At 43.5% G+C, this 24703-nt stretch overlaps 2 protein-coding genes across 5 annotated transcripts in view; one reads left to right on the plus strand and one right to left on the minus strand.

Moving 5' to 3' along the window:
* ARHGEF38 (Rho guanine nucleotide exchange factor 38) overlaps nt 1-2951 on the minus strand; it is a 38879-nt gene extending 35928 nt beyond the window's left edge. Inside the window, exon 1 of the mRNA XM_080374080.1 lies at nt 439-2951. Coding sequence (XP_080230206.1) covers nt 439-628 — 190 coding nt within the window. The 5' untranslated portion in view covers nt 629-2951. The remainder of the gene's footprint in view (nt 1-438) is intronic.
* Nucleotides 2952-8410: 5459 nt separating this feature from the next.
* The window catches only part of PPA2 (inorganic pyrophosphatase 2), a 37828-nt gene continuing 21535 nt past the window's right edge, over nt 8411-24703 (plus strand). Inside the window, exons 1-5 of one of the 4 annotated variants that reach the window (XR_013925784.1) lie at nt 8411-10269; nt 12060-12124; nt 13809-13871; nt 21114-21182; nt 22246-22299. Coding sequence is in view for 3 of the 4 variants with exons in the window: in XM_080374054.1 (XP_080230180.1) it covers nt 9888-10269; nt 12060-12124; nt 13809-13853; nt 22246-22299 (546 nt within the window). In the remaining variant the exon portion in view is untranslated. Of the gene's footprint in view, nt 10270-10677; nt 10904-12059; nt 12125-13808; nt 13872-21113; nt 21183-22245; nt 22300-24703 lie in introns of those variants that run through there. The other 3 variants (XM_080374055.1, XM_080374054.1, XM_080374056.1) reach the window with 3 other exon arrangements.

Below are 24703 nucleotides of genomic sequence, written 5' to 3' on the forward strand. Positions count from 1 at the left end.
CCTGGTATTTTTAACTGAAAAACTGCCCTTGATGCTTCTAATTACTTAGCATATACCCCACCTGACACAACCGCCAAAGACAGATAGGATAGAGCCACTGTATTTTCACATTACTGTTTGCGTTGCAAATGCATTCTGGTGACGAAAGAGAAGAAACCCGGTTGCATATGCATTTTTCAGGAACACACCAACACCTCAGATTGCATTTTGTGTCGTGCCTACATGACATTATTTAGAAAAATTAAGGGAAACATCTCACAGCCTGGAAGTGGGGGCTGAAGGCGAGAGGGGGCAATTGCTCACTCGAACTGTGAGCGCATGGGGGCAGAGACTGCCGTTCCCTTCTTTCTCCCGAGGCTGCAGCCTGGAGGCGTTCAGGATACAAGCCCAGCACAGAGCATCCCTAGTAGGAGGGCACCAAGCAAGCTTCCCCCGTACCTTGTAATTTGTGGCTGTACTCTGTCCTGTCAGACTGACTCCTCCTCAAGGTGCCGTGGTCCCCGGCAGCAGCGGTGCTCTCCACCACGGGCTCTGTCGTCCTCCTCCTCTCCCCCACGTACAGCTTGCTCCTCAGCAACGCCAAATTCCTCCTCCTGCCCCCCGCGCCTTCCTTCCCCGGACACTCCATGCTCGTCACGGCCAGCCTTGCTTGGCGGTGGCAGTGGCGGGGGAGGGGGCAATAGGTTGATTTTTAGGGAGGTGAACTTGCTGCCCTTGCGAAGGCTGGTTGCTCTGGGCTTGGTTTTGGAGCGGGGCACCCCGGGCTCTGCAGGGCCCCGGGCTCAGCCCTGCCACCTGTGCCGGAGCAGCTCCACCCCCGGGAAGCTGACGCCCCGGGCAGTGTTTGCATTCACCTGCCCCGTGTGCAAGCCTGCCTGGCGGGCCGGTTCCAGGGCCAGCCCGAGCCGCAGCCGCCCCCGGCCCCGTTCCCTGCGCAGGGCACGCTCCGCACCCCGCCGGCACCCCGACACGGAGCCGCATCCCGGGGCGGCGGGGGAGCAGGGGGCAAGGCGAAGGGCAAGGGAGGGCAGCCACCCCCGGACCCTGGCGCCTTCTCCTGCCCCAGGGCAAGTGCCAGACCAGCAGCCCGCTGGGGACCCCAGCTCGTGTATCGAATTGCTCTGCCAGGCTCCCGACCTCACTGGGAGGTGCAGCCCTCGGGCTGGAAACTCCTGATCTACAGGTTGGAAGGGAAGGGGGACCGATCCCCCAGGATGATGCAAAAATAGGCCGAGAAGGAAAGGCAAACAGCTCTGGGCGATGGGAAGCAGTGTGGAGCTGACTCAAAGCCCGTTCTGTCCTGCTTTATGCTACACACGGAGGCGACACGAAAGCCTGCCAGGGACCTGTGGAGCCTGTCATAACTGATCACCTTGCTCTGGTGGCCGAGGATGCGGACACTGAAATACCTCTGGATAGGCCCCTGGAAGAGATCTTATTACCCTGTCTGTTAGCGATGGCCTCTGGCACACATGCACTGTCTAGTGCTCCTCCGTAGCGCCGGTCTAATCAAGCTCATGTTAAAACAGCAGGAGCTGCTGGCATCTAAGCTTGGACCAGACTTACCCTGGGAAGAGCCCCAACAGCCATCAGTAGCAATCACTGCCGCTGCTGTGATACCCACCCCCTGCGGCCCTCGCTGCCCTACCAAACCTGGCGGGAGCCCCGTGGTGCAGCCTAATCGATGTCAGTCTCACGCACTCTCATTGCCACAGCATCTGCCAGGGGACACAACTAATGTCCCTCTGACATATGCTGGCAGGAGCGTATTGCTTTAGCATTGCCATGCTGTATCCCCGAAGGACTACATAGTGAAAACCAAACGTGGATGCAATGTAGTAGTGTAACCTTGTTTCCAACTTTTATTTTTCCTTTAAAAGTCTTAAAAAAGGCTTCTTAGAAGGTCCTGTGATGCAACCTCTCAATCAAAGCCCCTCGTTTCTACCCAGCAGTGAAAGGAAAAGGTTACGAAACTATTAAGCAATCTACTACGTCAAATTGCAGCACCGTGCCAGTGCTGCACAAAGTGTCCAGCCCAAGCACAGCCTGGCAGAGGAAAAAAGCAGCGAGGGGAATACTGGGAAGACTTTGTGCTCGCACAGAGAAGTCACATATTACGTAGGCAATCCATGTGTTACATCTCACCTCGTCTTTGATATTCCCTAAGAAACATTTTGTTTTGCAAGTCAGGCCACAAAAGTTCCTTGAAAGGCAGAGCAGTGGTGACAGCAGGGAGAGGCGTACAGAGGGACAGACCGGTGACACACTTGTGACAAGCCTCAAAGCCCCAGCAACAAGTAAACAGATTAAGCTGGGGGTTGAGGGGAGTTGAGGGAAATCAACTCCCCCATTTCCCTACATAGGGGACTTCCTGAGGGGTGGTTTTTTAGAAGTAATGGCTTGGCATTCAGTGAGGGTGGTAAAACTGGTTTAAACAGTCACCACCTTCCCTGGATAATTTTGTTCCCCCTATTGCTGCAGGGCATAAACACCCGCATTTAAGATGGAGGAACTGATCTGCCTGAAAACTCTCTCCCTCCCCACTTTCCCCTGGGCTATTTTCCATCTGGATCTGTGCTCCTGTTTAGTTCGTCATGAAGCTACGGGCGAGCAGTTGTGGCATCGTGAGGCAGGGGATGATGCAGGGGCACAAGTGAGCAGCTGGGGGCAGGGCTGATGGTTGCTTTAGCCAGCATTGCCTGGAGAAGGTATTTCCCTCAGCCAGGATTTTACAGTGTCATGCTTTTCAGAAGACACAGGTCCCATCATTTATGAGATTTCATTGTATTTATTTAAATGAAGATGTTTAGGGACAAATGGGGAATATATTTTGGCTGGGTGGAGGTGGAAGAACAAACTTTATAAAATACTTAGCTTTGTAGGCTCTGTGCCACATATGCAGAGTTACAGCCAAGACAGGATAGAGTAAAGTTTGCTCAGGTGTTTATTACGACAGCGACATGTCAGCGACATGTCAGCGACAACGACACATGCGAAAGTCTTCCTCTTCCTCCTCAACTCAGTCACAGGGTGTGAAAAGGTATGTGTTCGTTCAGCAAGGGAACGCTTGTGGGGAAAGCCAGCTGTGGCTCGCTGCTGCTTTTGTACTTGCAGTGGTTTACCGGGCTTCAGCCGGTATCGCTACTTGTGAGGCAGCCAGGAGCCCAGAGCTAGCTTACACCGCAGTTTGGAAATGTAGATGAGCACTTTCTGCAACCCGAAAGTGTCTCCTCTGTGCCACTCAGCATGCCAAAATCTGAAAATAGCATGTCTTCTGTAATACTCCAAGTGAGGGGGACGCACTCAGGACCAGTGGCTTCCCTATTCCCTCTGGAGGGAGAGTGGTTTGAGATACATCCCGGTTTATCCATCCTTAAATCCAACAATCGTTTTACACTAGTGGGCTGTGCCAGTGCAGTCAGCAGGAGGAATACGTAAAAAACAATCAGATGCATATTTAAGTGAGATACCCCTATAAACTCTTCCTACAGTTTACTGTATTTTACCTGGATTATAACAGAACGCCAGAGAAAGCACAGTCAGAACTGCCATGTGAAGTACGTAACTTCACCTGCCACTCACAATACTTGCAGCCTCTCTCAGTTTCCAAATTACTCCTGCTCCCTTCTGGCCCCAGTAACAACTGATGGTCAAACAGTGTCAGGGTCACTAATCCATTAAGACAAGAGGGAATATTTGGCACAATGCGGACAAAATACTCTTTTTACAATTAGTGTTAAAATCTCTTTAACCGTGCTGTGTTGTGCTCATTTAATTCTACAAAGCAAACTGGAATCCAGTTGATGAGAGCACTCACATAGCACTCACATTTGCACGGAAGCCACCCTGCTTTAGAGACAGAACAGGTGCTGGTGTCAATATGAAAAATATTGGCATTGTGTTCCCAAGCAACTGTATTAGACACATATAAGAGCTTATTGTTGTACAGTCAATGCTAACCTTTATCTCAGTCCTGAGCTATAAACAAACCGGGAGCGTCCCCAAGACCAAAGGCCATTAAGTAAGCAAACAGTTATTTGTTTTCTTGAACTACTTTACAGCTGTTACAGATTTCTTTATAACTTAGTATCCCACAGCATATATGAAAAATGCTGGTGTGGGTTGACTGCCATGACTGTTCCCTTTCGGTGGAGGCACAGACCACTGTTGGAGTCCTGTGGCAATGACACCACCCTGCAGTCCTCAAATTTGCTCACTGCAATAGCCAGCACAGCCACCAAGTGCAAAGAGAGTCTCAACACACAGCTGCAGAGTGACTTTACCAACCAGCGCCAATTTTGCCCACATGAAAAGGTTATACTCAGCAGGCAGTGGAGAAGCAGAAAGGTACCGTGGCACTGCTGCAGTAAGCTGTCCTACCCTCCTTGCAGGTAGAGCACGACAGCAGAGTGTGGATGTCTCTATAGCTCCCCACCACCGTACAAGGAAGCCTAGGTGCACATAAAAGCAAAGCCGTAACTCCTGTCACTGCCCATACACACAAGTCATAGCAAAAACACCTTCTGGGGGACAAAAAGTTGAGGCTTTGATAAGAACAATCACGTGTAAGGCCCACTGAGAACTTTGAGCACTGGGAAGTTGCTACTATGTACGCTCTACCTGTTTGCAGCTATACTGGTAAGATAAGAACAGAGTGACGGGTGAGGATAAAAGCAATAAAAAGGGAAGGCTTAAGGACAGGTAAAACTGGAGTCTACACATTGATTTTTCACAATGAATGAATCAAAATTACTTTGAAATATACCTAGAAAAAAACCCTTAAGCACCTTTCAATAGTACAAAAAGAGAAAAAAGCCTGTCTTGTTGGTGAAAAGTTATTTAGTGTGGCAGTGTCACCTTCAGTCCTTCTCTTGATCTTGCCAGACTGGTGATTCCTGTAGAGAAACAGGTCTTCAGAAGTACGTGCACAGCAGTAATTTCTTTTAGCCCTGTCTATAGTGTTTCTTGTCTAAATATCTGTAGGACAAATTAATAAAGCATATGCCTGCTGGGGCTCGGGCTAGGCTGTGGGTATTTTTCAGAAGGGATGGCTCCACCTATCAGGCTATGCAATCCACCTCCATCGACTGCTGTGATGCTTTCTTGCTCTGAACAAAGCCTCTGCCCCAGCTTACACATACAAAAGGCTGACGTGTTTTCTGCCTACAGAGAGGGACCCAGCTCTCAAAACGAAGCACCTGCTGGAGAGGGGATGCTGAGAGAAGGGTCAGCAGGGCTTGAATTGTCCTTGCAGCGCCAGTGGGTCTGTCACCGTCCGGCAGGGGCTTTGTGTCGGTCCCAGCTCCCAAAGGGGCACACCTAAGGGCAGTGCTGCTTTGAGAGGGCTAGGAGGTGTGGAGGGGAGGGGAACTCACCAAGAAACCAAGCAGCCCTTTGATTTCTTTAGGGTTACAGCCACACAGTTATTTTCTAAGGAAAATAACCTGACTCTGTTGATCAAGTAGATGGCACTATGATATCAAAGCTAATGAGGAAAGACAAGCAAATGAGCGAGGCACAGATAAAAGGACAGGAAGATGAATCTTCATTATTGTTATGTTTCAATGTAAAATAGGGGGGGGGGGGGGGTAGAAATTACCAAAGATGAAATATTTTCTGTGGTGTTCTTTGAGAACCTTCCGTCTTGGCAATTTACAAATCAGGATGGGAATTGAGCCTAAAAAAGACTATCACAAGCAATAGGAGAGATTTTCCTTCTAGGTCCCTATTTTGAGCGATTATAGATTTGCAGCTTTGTACTAAAACTTCATGTTTCCAGACAGTATTTTTACAGCTGAACTGGAATGTTTTTTTTTTTCTCTCTTTTTGTGTATGTGCATGTATATGAAAGAACGAATGAAAGAATGAACAGGAAAGAAGACTATTCAGTGATTTCTGTTTTGTGATGGGGAAGTTGCTTTGGAGTAACAACTACAAAAGTCTTAAAAAAAAATCACCTTGTAGACAGAGGTCCAGTGAAATTAATCTGGCAAGTGAATCCTAATATACATTACAGGGAGCATGGTTAAAACCAAAACTAACAGCTCAGGGAAACAATTTATTCAGAAAAAAACCAGGGTGCAAACTTGACATCTTCCTATACCTGACAGTGAATATTATGACTAAAAATTAATTTTTCATATATACAGAGTATCAGTCTTTTTAAAGCAATAGGTTACTGAAGTGAATTCACCACTACAAAAAAGGATTCACAAGGTATTTAGCTTCTTTGGGACAAGAGCCTCTGTCTTTATCCATATTGAGGTGGAAAGTAACATAACCCAATAAACCTAATTCTGAAATACACAATTTGTTCCTTTTAGTTAGATGATGTAGTCTTTTGCTGATATGAGGCGTTCATCAGTGCGTAAAATGCAAATATGTGTGTGTGAGTAGGCTGCACATAGACATCCTCTCCCAAATCCAGCTGTGCCAGTGAAAGAGGTTACTACTGACTCCAACGACTCGGCACCCTCCTCCAGCTGCAGACTGACAGTGCAAAGATCTGCAGAAGGAGTTTTTCATGCTCCTTAACTTGCTTCAGCTGAAAAGCAGCCTAACTTAGCCCACTGTCCCTAAAATGCCTCAGCTAGCCTTACTTGGCTTGGTCTGAACTAGGGAGCACTGATGCGAGCTGATCCATTGGCACATCGGTGAGGTGGTGACGGCTGAACGAGCGAGCACTGGCAAGCAAGTGCAGGCAGTGACCTGTTCCACTGAGGCAGCCAGACCCGGAGGACAGCTGTCTGTGACTGCTGGCCTTTTGCACACAGGTAGCAGCAAAACAGGGGCTAGCAAGAATTGATTCCTTCAGATTAATGGTCTTATAAGCCACAGAGACAGAAGTTATATTACAGCAAAATTTAATGATAATGATGTGATCACCAGTCAAGAGCAAATGTACTGAAATAGCACAAAGTGGTAGTAATGAAATTCTTCAAAGCCTTATTAGCTGAAAAGATGAAAAAGACTTTCATTCAGGAGAGAAGGAAACTTTTTAAAAAAAAAATATAATGTAATGTTTTCTGCATTTAATTTGCACAGCATTTTCATTGGCAAAATGATATTTTATATATGTGTGTGTAGATACATATATTAAAAAAGATATAAAATAAATGTAAATGTACACTGCAGAATACAAACTTTTAAAGTAAGGATGTCCTTCAGGCTTAGGTGATTATACTGCTGCTGAGTTTTTGCTATACTCCAGTGACATTCTGCTGGAATGAGCTTCATCCTGGTGCAGAGGGCAAGCATAAAACCTAAGTACCATGTAAGTCCTACTTAAGTCTTAGGGACCTGATTCTAATTCCATTGAAATAAATAGCAATATTTTCATTGTCTTTCAGTGGGAGCTGTTTCAAGGTCAATCAGTCCTGTACATGCCTTTTGCTGGCCCAGTTGGAATGATACTTCAAGGAGCTGGATGTAAAATGCTTAGGAATAAAAAGAGGTGAAATAATACCTTGGCAGTAAAAGCCTTGGTAATTCTGGAGAATTTGCTTAAGGCAGATACTGGAGCCAAAACATGAATTTGTTTCCAAGATTCAAGAATGTTAGGTAAATTTATTCTAACCAGGAAGCTGGTCTTGAGGAGTACTGTGCATATTTCTGTCATAATCTCTGTAATGCATAATATTGAGAAATACATTCACACCTATTTAGAGCTTTATTATTATTATTGTTGTTGTTGTTGTTATTTCTGCAGTAATAAGAGAATTTTGGATACCACAGAGTACTAAAACATCATGTTCTCTGCTCTGGCAGTATTAACAGGGTTTCTGTATGTTTTTCTGCTGTATCATTCACACTTGCTAGGTAACACGATGGTATCTGTTTATGCATCTAAAAAGTGTCTGCACAGAAACTCGTTTATATTTCATAAATTCCAAGTGTTTCACAGCTGATTTCCTATTACAGATGAGAAAGCTTTAGATAAGACCACAGTCACAACACAAGGTAATGGAGAACTATGTGCTCAGACTTTGTGCATCTCCCAGGGACTCCTGGCCACAGCAGTATATTTCACTTCTCAGCTTGTATAGGGAAATAAATATACATTGGACTCCTTCTAGAATAACCTTACACCCAACTGCCAACTTTGCAAGTGTAAAAATACTCTGTGTGTGCTCAGTAAGTGACTTTCAAAGGCTCTGACCTTCCATAAATGAAATCCAAGTTCCTTAGAACTAGGCAGAGGTGCAAGGCTAGTCCTATGGTACGTTTGTTTTTAACCATGCCTGTTCCAGCAGCAGGCCTATTCAAAGAAAGCACAGAATAGATTTTTTTATAATAAAAAAAATATTTTTGATTATTCCACATGAAAAAACAGATTATTTGCCCCCTTGACAAACTTTAAAAAATTGAGAATATCAAACAGAAACCGTACATGAAGAATTTCACCCTAACACGTCCAGCTGAGGAGGTTACCCCTGAAAACCTTGCGTTTGGTGAAATCAGTGAAGAAACACGTAAACTCCTCTGGTAAAATACTAACTGCTATTTTGCAGCTTCTGCAGAGGTGGGTAATGGGCCTGCAAAATAGTCTCTCTGGTCTCCTGGAGATAAGTCTGTTCTGACAAATACAGCAAGTTGTGGCACAAATCTGAGAAGACTATAGCTTTTTTTTTTCTTTTTTTTTTCCCCTCCTCGGAGCCTTCATTGTAATGGAAAATCCACCTGCTAGAACACAGCTCCCTCTAAGATCCAGAGCAGCAAATAACACATTTCAAAGTGCACGGGGGAACAGTGACTGAGGCCTCCATGAAAATCTCCCACTCTGGTGTAAAATAATGCTGGGTCCTTACTGCACAGGCAGACAGACAATCCTGATGTTTTTGAAACCTGATCTATGAATCAGTAGAAGGGACAAATAAATGGAAGAAGCTATACGCTGTTTAAATCTGATGGAAGAGATTGACTTAGCCTTTCTGCTGCAAATAAGTAATTCCCAATAACATTTAAAATACTATATAAAATAATCAGGGTAGCATGGATTTATCCCGCAGAAATCTTTCAGGGTAATTCAAATCAGAGTTAAGATTCAAAGCTGATATAGACCACCATTAGAGGTGAATACACAAGATGATTTGTATGGGATTTAAGAGTGGTGACAGCAACAAAACTTGTTCTGCCTCAGTTTCTCCATCAATCAAATGCAAATAGTGGTATCTGCCCCTTTTCAGGAATTTTTGAAAGATCTACAAATAAGAAGCACTACTCCAAGAACTACCACTGTATCGACTGATGAAATTAATATAAAATCCTCCTCAAGGATCAATGAAAAGAGAATTCAAAAGAATCAGATCACATGTTGGGGTAATAAGCTTTAATACCAGCATAACCTGAATACAGATGAGAATCTAAGTATCACCAGGGTGCAATATAAAAATGTATCTACCATTGGGCACCCATGCAAATACCCTGCCCGTAAGTGCTGCAGACACAGACTGGTTTGGGTGACATCAAGCTGTGTGTGCCAAGAACTAAACGCTTCCCTCCCTAGGGAAGTTGTTATCCTCAGGTAAGGTTTGCATCCACGCTTTTGTCAGTGCGAGTGGCCTGAAAATACCTCATTGTGGGTACAGCTGGGGTACCACCTGCCCAGGCTCACCCATCACCTCAGGTGTTGGGGCTTTTTAAGTTGCTTTCGAACGCGTCGGAGCCCTCCTGTGAGGCTAGGCCTGGGCCTGCAGCCTCCTCCTTCTGCTGAGGCGCTGACCCCGGCCTCAGGAGGGGACGCAGCCACCTCCCAGGGCTCGCAGGGGAAAGGCGGCAGCGCCCTTGCCCAGCACCAGTCACCTCCTCAGGAAGAACCTCCTTCACCCACCCACCTTCCCAACCGAGACCCTGCGCGCCGGTGCCGCCATTTTGCGCCACGGCGACTAATGGTCGTGTTGTCCCTCGGGCGGCAGCCGCGGCCGGGCGTGAGGCAGTGTCTCTCCCTCCTCGCCGGTGAGGCAGGAGGGGGGATACAGGGGCTACCTCCGGGCGGCCGGCAGCACCTCTCACCGCCGTGCGAGCCTTCCCGGCGGGGGCAGGCGGGGCAGGAGGCCGGCGCGGCGCTGAGCGGCGCAGGCCCAGCGGCCGCAGGAAGGGGAGGGAAGGCGGCGGCCGCCATCATGCGCGCGCCGCCGGCGCTGGTGCGGCTGCTGGCGGCGGCGGCGGGGGGGTGGGGGCGGCCGCCGCGCCGCTGCCTCGGCGCCATGGCCCGCTACGGCACGGAGCAGCGGGGGCGGCCCAACTCTCCCGATTACCGCCTCTACTTTAGTAAGTAGCAGCCCCTGGGCTCGATAAATCCCTTCCTTCCCCGCCTCGCCGGGTGCACGGTGGGAGAGGCGGCGGCTCCCCGGTCCCGCTGAGGCCGTTCGGGCTGGCTGAGGCGGCGCACCTGGGCGCTCCCCCTCTCCAGCCTCAGTGGGGGCTTTTTTTGTGGAGAGTGAGGGGATTTCCTGGCAGATCCGCGTTTGGAGAGGAATCTGGGCCTGCCCAGTCCTGGGCACTGGTATGCGCAGCCGTGCGCTTCCCCAGCCCGGCATAGGCCTCTGGGGGGCTGGGGGCGCCGGGAGCGTAGCGCTGCCGTGGTGCGGTGTGTGGCAGCCTGGGCACAAAGGCCACGGAGCGCTCCGTGACCCTGGGAGCCATGCCTTGCCTCACCTCACCTCTGAGGTGTGACAGCCCAGCGGGAGCACGATGGCCTGTCCCTGTGACCAGGCCAGCCCTCCCTCCAGAAGCGTCACCTCAGGGGGAGGGGAGGCTGGCACGCAAACCGCGGGGCTCCAGCCCCGAGGGGCCGGCGGGGCCAGCAGCAGCGAGTGGCACCCGGAGGGCCTGGGCAGCACGCCAGGAGGCCTGAGCGCCCGGCGGGAGCCGGTGGTGTGCGGTCTCGGTGTCACGCGTTTCGGTAACCATGTTGCCTATTTGTATGCTGCTTCTCCAGCGGTGGTTTTCGATGTTTTTTTGGTCCAGTGACTTACAGGCGGTAATTCTGACGTCCACCGGTGCGAGAGAAGCAGAGGCGTCATGTGCTGCGTCGGCAGTACCCTCTGCCAGAGCTCCCTTGTGCTTGGTCCTCAGGGAGAACTCAGCTGAAGTCACTGGGAATAAGCAGCCTACCACTAAACTTTGTGTTATTTGGGAGGAGTGTCGGGGGGGGCTTCCAGGAGCTGCAAAAACAACTGCCGGTTACTCTTCTTGGCTGAGGTGGTCAAAGTACAGTCCAAAGCTAAATGGTGTCCCTTGTGTGTTTTTCCCATTACTGTGTATAGGGATGCTAGCAGAGGAGGAATTTCTTGGGATTTGTGTTAGCACATTATATTGTTGATGTTTCTGTTTTGATGCAGTTATTGGGCTTTTAGTACGTTGAAAAAATTGAGTAATTTGAAAAGCTGAAGCGTCTGCTTCAGTGAAATTTATTTCTTTCTACAGTGGGAGCAGAGCTGAGGTGCAGATTGGGCTCCTATTAAGTTAAATGTAATTTTCTTCTGGTTTCCAGGCATGATGTTTCATGTCTAGGGCCTGAGTAATTGCCCCATCCTTGTCTTATTCATTTGATCAGACTTTGGCCTGCTATGATGGGGGATTTTCTCTTTGTGGTCATGAAACTCAGTTTATTAGAAATACAGTGAAGTCACAAAGGCAGCATTGCTAGAAACCCAGGTGAATTCACTGGTCATTCATGGAAATGAGGTTCCCTTGTTATTTTTCTCTCCCTTAATGGTTGTGTATTGCTGGGGAGAAAGAAAAAAGGGAATGAAAAGATCTCATCTTTACATGGTTTCAGCTTTTATTACCAGGTAGTCAGAAGAGAAGTGTGGTATTGAATACTAAAGCAATAATTTTGATTCTAATGAAAACTTGTGAATCAATGAAATTCCTTGTCTTATGTGTAGGTTATTTTTTAGTCCTTGGAATTAAACTTCAGCAAAAGCTTAACTGATGCGTAATTGTGGCATATCATAAATTTCTGCAATGCATAATGGTTAGCAATACCAACATCTTACGGCACATCTTTAGATTGGTAATGCTACTTCTTTGTTTTGTTTTTTTTTTTTTTTTAGAGAATACAGATGGCAAATATATCTCCCCATTTCATGACATTCCACTGTTTGCTGGATCTAAAGAGGTATGTATTTATGGCTTGAAACACAATTAACTTCAAAATCATAAGCTTTGTTGGTATCTTTTAGGTGAAAATGCCATTTTAAAAATAATTTTTATTTTTTTAGCAGTTAACAGACAAATGTATAGCACCGGAAAGGACCACTGGAACCCAGGCAGATTACTTATGTAATATAGACACAATAACTCCTCCACCGAGTTTTCTCTGCTGAGTTCAGTAACTTGCAGTGAAACATAATGATCCCTGTGTAGACAAGCCTAGATGTCTCTTTAGGTCTCCAAGTGATTGAGAGTGGGGGGAAACCATCACTGTGTCTTGTGTTAATTCTCCTCTGTGTTTAAGGCTTGCATTTGTGTGTGCTTGAATTAATTGTCCACTATTACTCTTTTTAAATTGGCATTTTTCTACATCTGCAATTAAAAGTGTACATTTCCATGCAGTAGGAGATGTACAGCATGCGCTTACATAACTAACACTGTACTACTGTAATTCCCAAAAGGAGCATTATAATTGGAAGCCAACAATAATGCCCAAGAGAGAAGTGGTAATCGCACCTTTGGAGAATTACAAGGCACGAGGTGCAGCTGAGCACTTTCACGTCTTGTTAGCCACACTCCCTGGAGTTTCATTATAGCAATAATGAAACGCCTGTTTTATGTGTCACCGGTGGGAGCTACTAGTCTTGGTTTAGACTTAGGTTTGCTTATTATGGTATGCTTGTTACACAAACCAGTTGGGACGGTTTTGACCGCTTTCTTGATTTGTTGCTGGGTCTCTTTGGAGGATATGAATGGTGAGAAAGGTCAGCAGTTGTAACATGCTCAGATTGAGACTTCTGAACTAATGAAATAATCTCCTGAATTATTTAAACTGAGAGATTAAAAATACACATGAAACCATTTGGATCAGCAGATGCCAAGCATGCTAGTCAGTGAAAGGTAAGTTTCATTCAGAGAGTCATTTCTAAGTTGCTATGTTCAGTGAGTGCTATTGCTGGGAAAGCAATGGGCGTTTTCATCACGTGTTCCCTGGGGGCATTGCTGTCCCTGCATCTAGAGTTTGAGGTTTGGATGGGTAGATTATAGTGCAATGATACCCGATCAGTATGGAGAGGTTTTCATTTTGGTGTGTAACCAAGGAAAGAACATTCCACAGGATATAGGGACCTGAGGGGGGAGCAAGAAAGGGAGTAATTGTGAAGATCCCTGTTAATTTTGCCACCTTTGTAACAGAAGGATGTAAGGAGTTGTATGTTATATTCTTTTCCTCCCCTGGTTTAAGTAAGTTTGGTGGACTTCATTTTACGATGGGTATCTCCAGCCTTATTTTACATGCTGGTTTTGTTTATTTTGTTTTTTCTCTCTTTCAACTGAACAGAAGGATAAATCTGTGTTTTTAATCAGTTGAAGACAGGTAATTTAGATTGGTGGTTAAGTTTTTTAGTAGCTGGGAGAAAGTGTATGTGTCCTTGTACATTTTTATCTTCCTCTGTTAACATCTGGAAGGTTATAACTTCACAATGAAACAAAACTGAGTACTTAACTTTTAAAAGCTATAGTTCAGGCCTTTATGCTCACAAAGGGATGTTTCAATTGCGTTGGAAACTAGTGTTGTCTGTATCTATGTGAATACAGTATTGCTCTTTAATGTTCTTAATGCAGTTTTGTACTACTTTTTTTCCCTATAGGATAAAGAGATTCCTGCAAAGAGGTCAAAGACTACTGGAACTGAGGTACTGCTGCAGTGTTGTGTGGGTTTTGGTTTTTTTTTAAAAACTATTCCCTCTATTTCCTTTCCAACATCACTTTGCTATTCTGCAAAGTGAACTTGCTCTCACTGAATATAGTTGACATATCTTCAAATGCAAGCCTTTTAGGAGGAGAATGCTTAAAGGGATTTAATATTCTCCTCTTTGAATGGGCCAGAAATGTCAACATCCTTTTATTCATCAAGATGTTCTCAAAGGCAAATGCTTTTATACCACTCTTTGAAAGGTTTGTTACGACGATTGCAGCATAGGTAAGTTACCTTTTTTGCTCTTGCATTCAGAAACATTTGCAATAAAACCTCTGTTAATGAAATATTCATTATGCTCTGACTGTGGGTAATCTTCAGTATGTATACAGAACTTCAGAAATCCTAGGTATGTTAGGGCAGAAATTAGACTTGGTATGTGCTCTTTAGAACTGAGGATATGTTGTTTTCTGTACTCGTCTGGGAAGCAGAGAGACAAAAATCACATCTGCTAATGGTTCAGCATTAACCAGGACTGAAGTTAAGCCTAACAGAAGCCCATAAAACCATGGCAGATCTGCTCAGGCTTTTTCTGTGAAGCAAGTTTTGTTTATACAAGTGTCTTTCCTGAGATCTATCATTTTTTGCAGTGCTTTCCCTGGCATAGGAGCACTTAAAATGTAGTAGAAGAAAATGAAAGAAAAAATGAAACAAACCATGCTTTAAGACCACGTTATGTGTTTCCCAATCTTTCCTTCTCATATGTTTGGCCTGTCATACTGCAAAACTGTAACTCCCCATCTTATGTGAAAGAAATGTTCTGTCTGGGTTCTTGTAGTTTTTGCAACTAGTTGTGGTGCACTGTTGGTTCTGTACAGCAGTCCCCATGCAATCCTGCACTATGTATTTCCTCTCCCTTTGCCCTGTGATTCATTCAGGCTACAATGCCTAGGTAATGTTTTTTAGATTTCCTATTGCTTGATGCCCATTTAAGGACTATTTAGCAGATGTAGAATCATGCCTGAAAAGTGAATTGTTGAGGAGAAAGAGTACATGCCAGTAGCCTTTCTCAAAAATCACTGTCTTCCAACAAGAGCAGTAGTTAAGAATTCATGTTGCAAGTATTCTGTTTCTTGCCTGCTTATGAATGCTGTTGACAGTACCTACTGGTTGCAAAGATGCAAAGTCTGTTTAATGCAGCGTCTAGAACTGTTCGAAACTGCATCTGTCTGTGTAGTGGGAAGCATGATAGCTTATTGAAAACCACGTTTCTAGTACCCTTTTTCTGATACCTGAATCAGCCTATGGAGCAATAAGGGGGATGGGGGGGAATGCCAGCGAGACTGAGAAGCTCCTGCTTTCTGGGCCAGTGTAGACTCCAGAGATGCTCCACATAACTCTTCCTATGAGAGCACTCTGGACTGTGATTTAATAGAACTACAGAAAATAAGCAAAGGCAAATGTACGTTCCAGTCTTAGTGGGCTTCTAATGTAGTAAGCAAATAAATGTGCAGGCTGTAGGCTTCCCAATGTGCTTGGTCTTTACTTAGATGGTGAAATGTGAGAATGCAGATTATTTAGAAAACCCTTTTTCATCGTGATCTTTGGAATTTGGGGAGAAGAGAGAAAATAGAGGGGTCTTTACATTCAGGAAAGCAGCTTCTTCTTACATTGCGCAGCTCTTCTCAACTTGGCCTGGTGAGAAATGTATCCTGTGTGTTCTTAAATATAGGGAAAGCATAGCTTAATCGGGGGCTAAAGGGAAAATGAGGAATTCAATGCCAGGTACTGATTTCTGAAGACCTCTGAAGCACTGTATTCCATACTGTTGTCTTAAGGATGCAAAGGTTGCTATTGATACCTGGTGTTTAGTCAGTCCTAGCACAGAATTTGGCCAGAATTCAAAGGTGGTGGTTCTTTTTGCCCTGGAAACACAGTGGCATCTTTTAAACTCTGGCAGTTATTTGTTACTTTGGACAAGGGCAAGCTCTCTTAAGAGTGTGTGTTAAATTATATGGAGCTGGTATTCATCAGGTGGCAGCTTTGCTATGGAAAATGAAGAAATTCTGCATGAGTCTTTTCAATCTGTCTAATGTACTTTAAATTTTTCTTGGCATTCTGGTGCCAGAAGAAATGTCAAAAATAGAGGAGTTTCAGCTTTCAACATTGATGGGATAGGGGAATGCACACTGTACATGTCTGTTACCTGTTTTGCAGTCTCGGGTTTTACTTCTAAGGGAAAGACTGTGGTGTTTCTATATGAACTGTGCTCTGTAGTGCAGCCATTTCTTCTAACATTTTAGCCCTTCCCAAATCTTAGTTGAATTCAGCTTTGCAGCCACTGTTTTCAACTGATCTTTTTGCTTTCACAGATGTTTTTTGGCTGTTTGAAGACTAGAGAGAAGTTATTCTGAGGGAGAAACTGTACTGAAAGAAATCATATTCAGCTTCAGTCTCAAAATTATTACCAGCTTGCAACCTGAACCTCTGCTTTGTTCTAAGCATTGCAAGTGCTCTGAATCCACTCCTGCCCAAGTAAATCTCTATGAAAGGTATCAAAAGTTTCACATCTCTGTCTGAAACAGTGGATGTCCCCACTGTGGTTACAGTCAAAACTGTCAGAGACTGATTGTTGAATATGGTCTTCCATATCTAGCAGGAAGAAGGTTTGAAGAGGTCACGGTTTTCAAGACAAATGTGACATGTTGCTTCCCTGCTGTAGTGAAAGAGTTTCTAATCTACTTGTCATTATATGTCTTTAGTTAAAGTTTTCACATGTCATCTCATTCAGAGGACCCAGGTGTTCTTGAATACAAATTTTTATTTCAGATGTTGGTCTTGGTAAGGAATCTGTCTAAGCATGTAGAGATTGGAGTCCTCTAACTTGTAGACACCCACAAGAGCATGTGAAAAAAAAAATACAAAGAAACAAGACAGCTTTTGTTTTCTTGCCTCCTGTGGGTTGCAGAGTGCAGGAATGCCCTTGTGGACCTGAGTTGGATTGCTTCTGTCAGGCAAAAACTTCTGATAGATTAACTAGTCAGGTGAGACATGAGGGGTCATCAGAATGGTCATGCAGTCTGAGTGGGCGATCTGATAGAGGGCCTCATCAGAGTTGTCTTATGATAAACTCAGTATGTTTCATAAGAAAGGAAAAGGTATCATCATTTGCCATGCAGTAAAGGTGCAAACTTTGTACCAAATTTGTATTCTGTCTTAACTACAGCCTCTGTAACCTTCTTTGGTCACGTTAGACATTTCTTTGATATATGTAACCTGGGCTGTGATGTGTCTGTTACGTATGTTCAGGGATTTGTGTGTTGCAAACTTCAGATTTCAGCGAAGCTTTCATCCTGATGCTTGAACTTGCCCAGCCTTTTCCCATGGATGTGTCCAATAGCTGCAAGCCTTGCTTTGTGTTCTTGTGGGTTAACAAATACTGAGAACAGAAGTAATCTAGTAATCTTCATTCAGTGGTCCAGTTAAAATCTGGAGTAGAGTTGATTTACAGAGAAAGTTGTATTGGTGATTTGATCAAGCTTAACCTCAAATAAATGGTGCCTTAAACTTGAGAAAGTCAGTGTTCCGTTTTCATTCATGCAATGGTTGTATGCTGAGTAGTTCTGCAGGTGAGTGTGTCCAGTAACTAGTTTAGCAGAGAATATGGCTGACACCACTTTTGGGATACCTGTGTGTAAAAACTTACATTGTGTTCATGATTCCCTTTTCATTATAACATGAGGGAAGTACACTATGAAGAGGCTGTGGGCACTTTGCTGGGCACAGCATTCCTTTTTTGCTGTGTGGCATTTTTATTGGAAAAGTTCCATTGACTTCTCATTTAGATACAATGCATTTGGTTTCCAGATGTTGCTGGCGTCTGTTTGTTGTTTTCACTGGCAAATACCTTGTAGCAAGTGTTACATTGGAATGTTTATAACATGGGTACTCATTTTATAAGCAAGCCCCTCTCCATTTATTTCTGAGTCTTTCATGACAGTTGTTATTTTCCTTCTCCCTTTTTTCTTTTTAAATATCATTCTTTGTTCACACTGCTGCTGGACTGCGGCTCATCTTTTTCATTCTCATTAGTCCTCAGGTGCATGCTGCCATGATGGCTGATGAGAATCCCTGCAAGATTGCAAAGGAGCAGACAGAAAAGAAATAGAATGATACTGCTTTCTCTTTTCTCTGTCTTGTGAGTTCAGAGCTTTTTAGTGAAGAAGGGTCAGCAGCCCCCAAATGCTGCCACAGATGCTTTCAGATTTTTTTTTTTTAAAGTACTCTGCTATAAAAATGACTGAAGTAATTGTAAGCTTTGCATATCTTTTCTCCCTGTCATGCAAGGGTGATGGTGAATATCAGTCAGGCCTTAAAAAGTTGTGATGTTTGTCATTTTATGAAATAATACTGAGTTTCTGTTCCGCTCTTGATCTTGTTTTGTCACTTTCCTCACTCTTCATTGGTTGCTCCACTTCAAGTTAGCTGAACCTTCAGAGTTGAGCGTTAAGTTGCAAACCTTGGGCAAAAATCATGCCTATTCAAAACCCTCTCCTCAAATGGGCCAGCCAGGGATCTTGGGAAGACTGGGAAAGGAAGTAGCTGAACAAGAGAGGGAAAGTTAGCTAAGGAAGAATTGTTTCAGAGAGGGCTGTATGGGAGTCCAGAAAGGCAGGTTGTAAAAATAGTGTCAGAAGTGTGTTTAATTTTTTTTTTCCTCCTGTGATACTCAGGTTTGTAATAACAAATGCTGATCAAAATGAGTTCTCTTCTATAAGAATCTGTACAGCCAGAGGTACCAGTTATTTTTGGCCATCAGTCTTAGCGGAGAGAACACTGACTCACAGTTTACCCGGGTACAAGAGTCTGTGTTTTTCCTGGCTTTTCTCAGTACTTGCTGTATGAATATGTTGAAGTGTATTTGTGTATCTTCTGATCTTTCTTATTTCAAAAACCTGTTCCTGTTCTTTATGTGAAAGAGAGACGTTTTCGCTCATCGCAGCAAAAATGGTATCATGATGCATTAAAAAGGGTATTCAACTGAGTTGCCAAGCAGTGTTAAAGAAAAAGCCCAAATAAAGCAAACACTTGTTTACATCCTGTATGAGTTCTCATGTAATGTACTTAGAGTGTTGTTCTCAGGAAATAAAAGATATCATTTAGACATACTGGTTGTTCCTTCTAATGTCATTTTCTGTTGATTTTCATATTCACTTTTAGGAATGAGGAAGTGCATTTTTGACTTCTCTGTGTTGAACAAATGGATTTTTTATATTTTTTTCTCCCCATCACCTCTTCAAGTTATAATAGAGCATAAGTACAAATGTCTGTATTGTGTTCACATTAACCCAAAGTCATACCTTTGTATGTGTAATACCCTGGGTTGGAAATCTTCTGGGCTCTGTTAGGTCACTTCCCCTAGCACATGAGTTCTCCCTTTTTCTGAATCTAGCAAACTGTTTCCTCCTTTTTTCTTGCACTCTCCAGGAGACTGTCCTTCTGAAGAAACCATCAGCGAGCAGAGCTGGTGTGAGGCTAGCCTGTAGCAACTACTCCATCTGACCTGTTGTACAGTCTGCTACCATGGAGTGGAGTTCCCTGTATGTTAGGTGCTTGGAGAGTTGGATTAAATCTGGACTACAGCGAGCAGCAATCTCAGGGGCAGACCAGTTGACTGCTGCCATACTAAGGCAGTTAAATGGTAAACTTTCCAAAGCAAAAACTTTCCTGAGAGATCTTTTTTCAGTCACTGGAGGGTGTCTCAAATGGTCTCTTGAAACAGTCTTGCTTGAGGGGGTAGAAGTGTTCACTTAGGGCTTTGGTGAGGTGGAATTTTTGGTTTTACTAATTTAAAATAAAGATAAAAATATCAATTACCAAATGCATTCACTGTTCAAAACTAACCAGTGAATGGCATATGCAGATGGTAATCTGTGAAGACAGGTGGTGTCTGGCACTTGCTTTTCTTTTTGCAGCTGAGGCAGGGATGGTTTTGCAGCAAGGGATGGGGGAGAACATTCAAGTGGTCAGAAGGAATAGAGGTGCTTGGTCTGGGAGAATGAGTGGTGGAAAAATACCTGGGTGATGTTAAGCAAGGAGGGAAACAAAGTAGGAAAGAGGAGGAAAAAAGCCCTAAAAAAACAGGGGAGTATACTTCTTTTCTCTTTCTATCTGTCAGACTATCTAGTATGTGTTCTGTGTTCCACACCAGTGAATCTTGTCTCATCACTGTGAAAATGTGATTGCCCTATAAATAAAACTTTTTAAATGTAAGCACTGCATGAAGTTATTAATCTCTTGTAAATGCTTGTGGCATTTTAGCATTAGAGAGAGTACTTTCGGGGATTTTTTTGCATACAAATTAATCTGTCAGGCTGTCACATTTAAGACTCTTGACAATTCACGTTTGACTGATACCACAAATTATGAAGGCCTGGTCTTAGAGCTGAGTTAAATCAAAGTTATTTTTTTGTTTTTGAGAGCAGCATTCTATTCATTTCCGTCCAGTTATTGTCCAGCCCTGAGAATATTTTGGTGAAGACCTGGAATAACTCTTGACCAATTAAAGCTCAAAACCAAGATTTTGAGGCTGCTGAAGCCGTTGTATTGGACATGGTTGGGAAAATGTACAGTGACATCTAAACAACAAAAATACAGGATTGTGGTGGAGGGGAAGAAATCATATATAATTCCAGGAGTAGTTTGTATGTTTTCTGCCTGTAGCTACCAGTCAGAGCAATTCTTTGACCTGCTTGGCAGTTCCCTAGGAGTTTCTTGTCAGCACTGGCTTTCATGCTGTGCAATTCTTTTTTCCAAGTGTTTCCCAGATACATGTGCAGACACTACTTGGCTCTCTTCCAACTCTTCCCTTCCCTACTGCTGCATGTATGTTGCTTTGTCCTGTCTGCTTCCTTAGTATTGACATATTTGAGCTCTCTTGGTGATTACTTCTCTGTTGCAACCTTTTTTTATGTACAGAAGATGGACCTTATGAAACTGATCTAAAACATCTTTCTTTTTCTTTCTCCACACACCCCCCCCCCCCCCGCCCCTTGTTTTTTTTAATTATGACCTGATGGGGAAAAGTGATTCCATCTGACATGCTACTGATTGCAGTATGGGCACAGTATGGATGGCAAATTTAATTTAAATTTACTGAGAATTTGGTGTTGGCATTGTGCATAGGTTGTGATGTTGTGGGAGAAATGCTGAGTGACCGTTGAGATTTTCCTTTGTTTTCTTGCTTTCCACATTTCAGGTTTGTTTGGGAGGAGAGTATCATAGAACCATTGGAATTAGTTTTAATCAGACTGTGGCATTGACCCTGGTAATTATATTTCTTTGTTGCAGCTGCAGGATACAAGGAGCAAAAATACAAATATTTCAGAGTCCGCTGGAGCTTTAATTGCAGTGTAGTTAAAGAGTCAGTGCAAGTCTTCAGTTGGTTTAACTTGTTGCAGTTTTTAATACCAGTATGAGGCTTTTTTGGCTATGGAGAGATGTCCCAGGCAATGCGATATTTTGGGGTTATTTTGGTAATCTAGGAGAAAATAGGCTGTAGGCGTTGCTGGGTGGTTTGGTCTAGTTTCTCCTTTTGATTAATACTCCTTGGTAGTGCTTAACTCTGACAGCTTCAGAAGAAACCTTACAGCAGTTACAGAGTTTTTCTTTTTGGGAAATGTCACCTTAACCTTCTCAGTAAGAAGGGTGTAGATTACTTACTTTTCTTCTGAAAGTATGAAAGCTTACATGTCTTAGATTTATATCCACTCCTCCCTTAAAGCAACTTCCACTTTGTTTCTAGTAGGAAGAAGGCTAATGCAGACATGAGGTGTCCATGTCCTCCTCCTGCCATTGGTTTTGGATTCATTTTGCCTCACTTCAGCCAGATTTGACTGAGAATCAGAAATGTCAGTGGTTCTTGCAATTGCATGGGTTGTTAAAATGAATGAGGCAAAAGAAGAGGGCCTGAAGAAACCCAAAACATTGTCCTTTCCAGTGCTTGAGGGAAGTTAATTCTGTCCTATAGAAATGTCTGATCCTCTTTGACTAGTAGACTGAACCACTGCCTTGTGGCAAACCATTTCATGGACTTCCTGAACATTTTGTGAAGCATAATGTCAGTTTGGGAATAAAACCACATTGTGTGGATTTCCACTACTTGTAGTTGTTCGTGTTCTTGAAGGAGTGGTGTGGGGAAAGGATGAACCAGGGAGGCTGAATATCATTATGCAGGACTAAACAAATTGTACTTAAAAGCAGCTGGAACAGAGAGATGTGGTGTTTGTTGCTGCTGAATGGAGGATGGAATTTGTCTTGTGAAATACTAATTGCCAAGTGGATTTTATTTTCAGTTCTGTCATTGTTTTTTTTTTTTTTTTTTGGTTTAGATCCTGTTTAATATGATTGTAGAAGTGCCTCGTTGGACAAATGCAAAAATGGAGGTAATTAAGAAAAATACCTTGATTATGTATTTTTGAAAGTTATGACAGTATGGTGACTTCCAATAGAATTTGAGTGTGGGTTACACATAAATTTTTCTCTGTTAAAAAAATAATTTGAAATCGTGCATACAGATGCTTTCCTTTGGATTATAAAAAGTATTGAGGTTCAGATTTTGTTTCCCTTCTGTAGGTGAGCGCTGCTTGACAGCTGTCTGACTGCAGAGTGCAGCATACTGCAGCAGAGTACTAGAGTGCTGGCTTGCAGGACATGTCCAATATTTAGTCTTACTCATTAGAGCATTCCACTTGGAGGATTTAATTCCTCTCATTTCTGCTGTGTAGTGTGCTAGGCCAAATCCTGATAAATGGAGTTGCAAATGAAAAAGCATTTCCTTGTGACAAAAAAATACTTGGGGACCTCACTGACTGCAATTATTTACTTCTGTAAGGAGATACTTTAAAAGTAGAGCCTAGTGGGTTGTTCCTCTGCAGTTACGATATAGAAGCTGAGTAATGCTTCATCTGTAGTACTGGTGAAACAACAGATCTCACCAGTGTATGTCCTATCTTCCTGAGCATTTGTATTAATTTTAGGGATGCTTCCCAGATGCTTTTAAGGAAGTTTGTGGTTGAGCTGTTAACTATTTTGATTTTAAAAATAACACTAAAGAACCTCCCTAGCCTGTTATTTCAGAATTTTTTCTCCTTTCCTTGGTACCGGAAAATCATTTGACTTGTATTTACCACCACAGTTATTCTGCAAGCAGGATTACCTTGGGTATTTACCTTGTATTTTAAGGTGACTATTTATTGTGGAAGCAGAGTTCTCTTTGGCAGTTTCCCTTTGGTAATTCTGTTTGAACATAAAACTCAGGTTGTTGTCCTTCCCCTTCTCTCAGCCCATTATGTCAAGGGTAGAAAAGTTTGCTGTCCTGTTAGTTTCAGTGATCACTGAGTTTTTACTTTTCTGGCTTGATAAAGGAGAGCAGATGTAGTTCTCTAATGTGTAACTTTTAATATACCTGAAATTTCCTGCATTTATCATTAAGGTAGTTGTCTTGCCTTGCCATTTTGTCCTGATGGCCCTTCAGTCCAGGCTGTGGCACAGTGCTGATACCAGGTCTTGTCTGGATCTCCATGCTGAGATTAAACTTTGCTTTAGGATGAATGTTTCCCACTGTTCTATCCCCAGTGCCAGATCTGCTTAGCCGTTTGTTGGATTTCTGTTGTTCTTCCCTTGATTATACTGAAAGTGGTTTTCATGAGACTTTTGTCTGCTGTTGTCAGTTACTCCTCTTTGTCCTGGTTTCCATCAAGAAAAAGCATTGCTGAACTCCACTTCTGTCAAAGTCCCAGGTGGCATAGTTGAGGTCTTCACTGTTATCACCAGAAGCAGGTAGAATCAAGTGTGAAACCAGAAATGTGTGAACCTTAATCTAAGTTCTTGGGGAGGGTTTACTTGTGGAATAAGAGCATGCTGTTGACAGTTTGTTGTGGTTCAAAAAGTTGCAAGTCCTTTGGGATGGCTTTGGTGGTTGTGCTTTAGGTAATTTACAAGGATGTGGTAAAATGAATATGGATTAAGGGCTGTGTGCATACACATGGAGGCTATGTACTACCTGAGCCAGTGTAACCAGTTGAGTCTGTAACAAATGTGATGCCATTCAGATAAGTGTTTTTAAGCAGGAGCCAAGGTAACATGGGTTAGGTTGTGGTGTGGAGTGTCAAAAGGATGGTTACAGTGAATTAACTGATGTCTGGTAGGTAACTCATACGGCAGTGGTTTTGTATTTGAGGTTTTGGGGAGGATGATGACAATACTAAGTTGTTCAGCTTTAATTAGCTCACTCCTTCTGTGAGTGCTTCTTTGGGAATAAGAATGCCTCTTTCTAATGCTAGCTTAACTTGTTCTAAATATGCATGAAGTTGGCATTTGGTGACTATGCAGAACTTGTGCTTACTAAAAAGCATTTGTATGCCGAGAGGTGATGGAGAGGTGTATGCAATAGGAGAGCAATAAACAGGTTGAGAAGATAAACATTTCCTCTGTTGCTGTCAAAGCCCCTGTTGTCAGAAGAGCTTGTGCCACCATCTGCATGTCTGTTGAACTTGTACTGTAAAGTGCAAGAGCTTCTAACTGAAGTTTCTTTCAGTATTTATGTTTGACCATGACAGTCGCCTTACAAATTTATGACTTTCTCTTCTAGATTCATTTTTTCTTGCATACTTCACAGCATTATTTAAAACCTTAATAAGCTTCTTTTTGAACATGACCCTTGAGATTTAGAGTGAGGCCATTGTACTGTTAATACTTCTCAAACCATAAACACAAGCTCCCCAATGGCTCTTTCTAACTGGTTGGGTACAGAATGAATTGCTTTCCATTTTACCATTCTCTTTCTCT

Source organism: Falco punctatus (assembly GCF_963210335.1).
Source record: "Falco punctatus genome assembly, chromosome: 1".
Taxonomy (NCBI): domain Eukaryota; kingdom Metazoa; phylum Chordata; class Aves; order Falconiformes; family Falconidae; genus Falco; species Falco punctatus.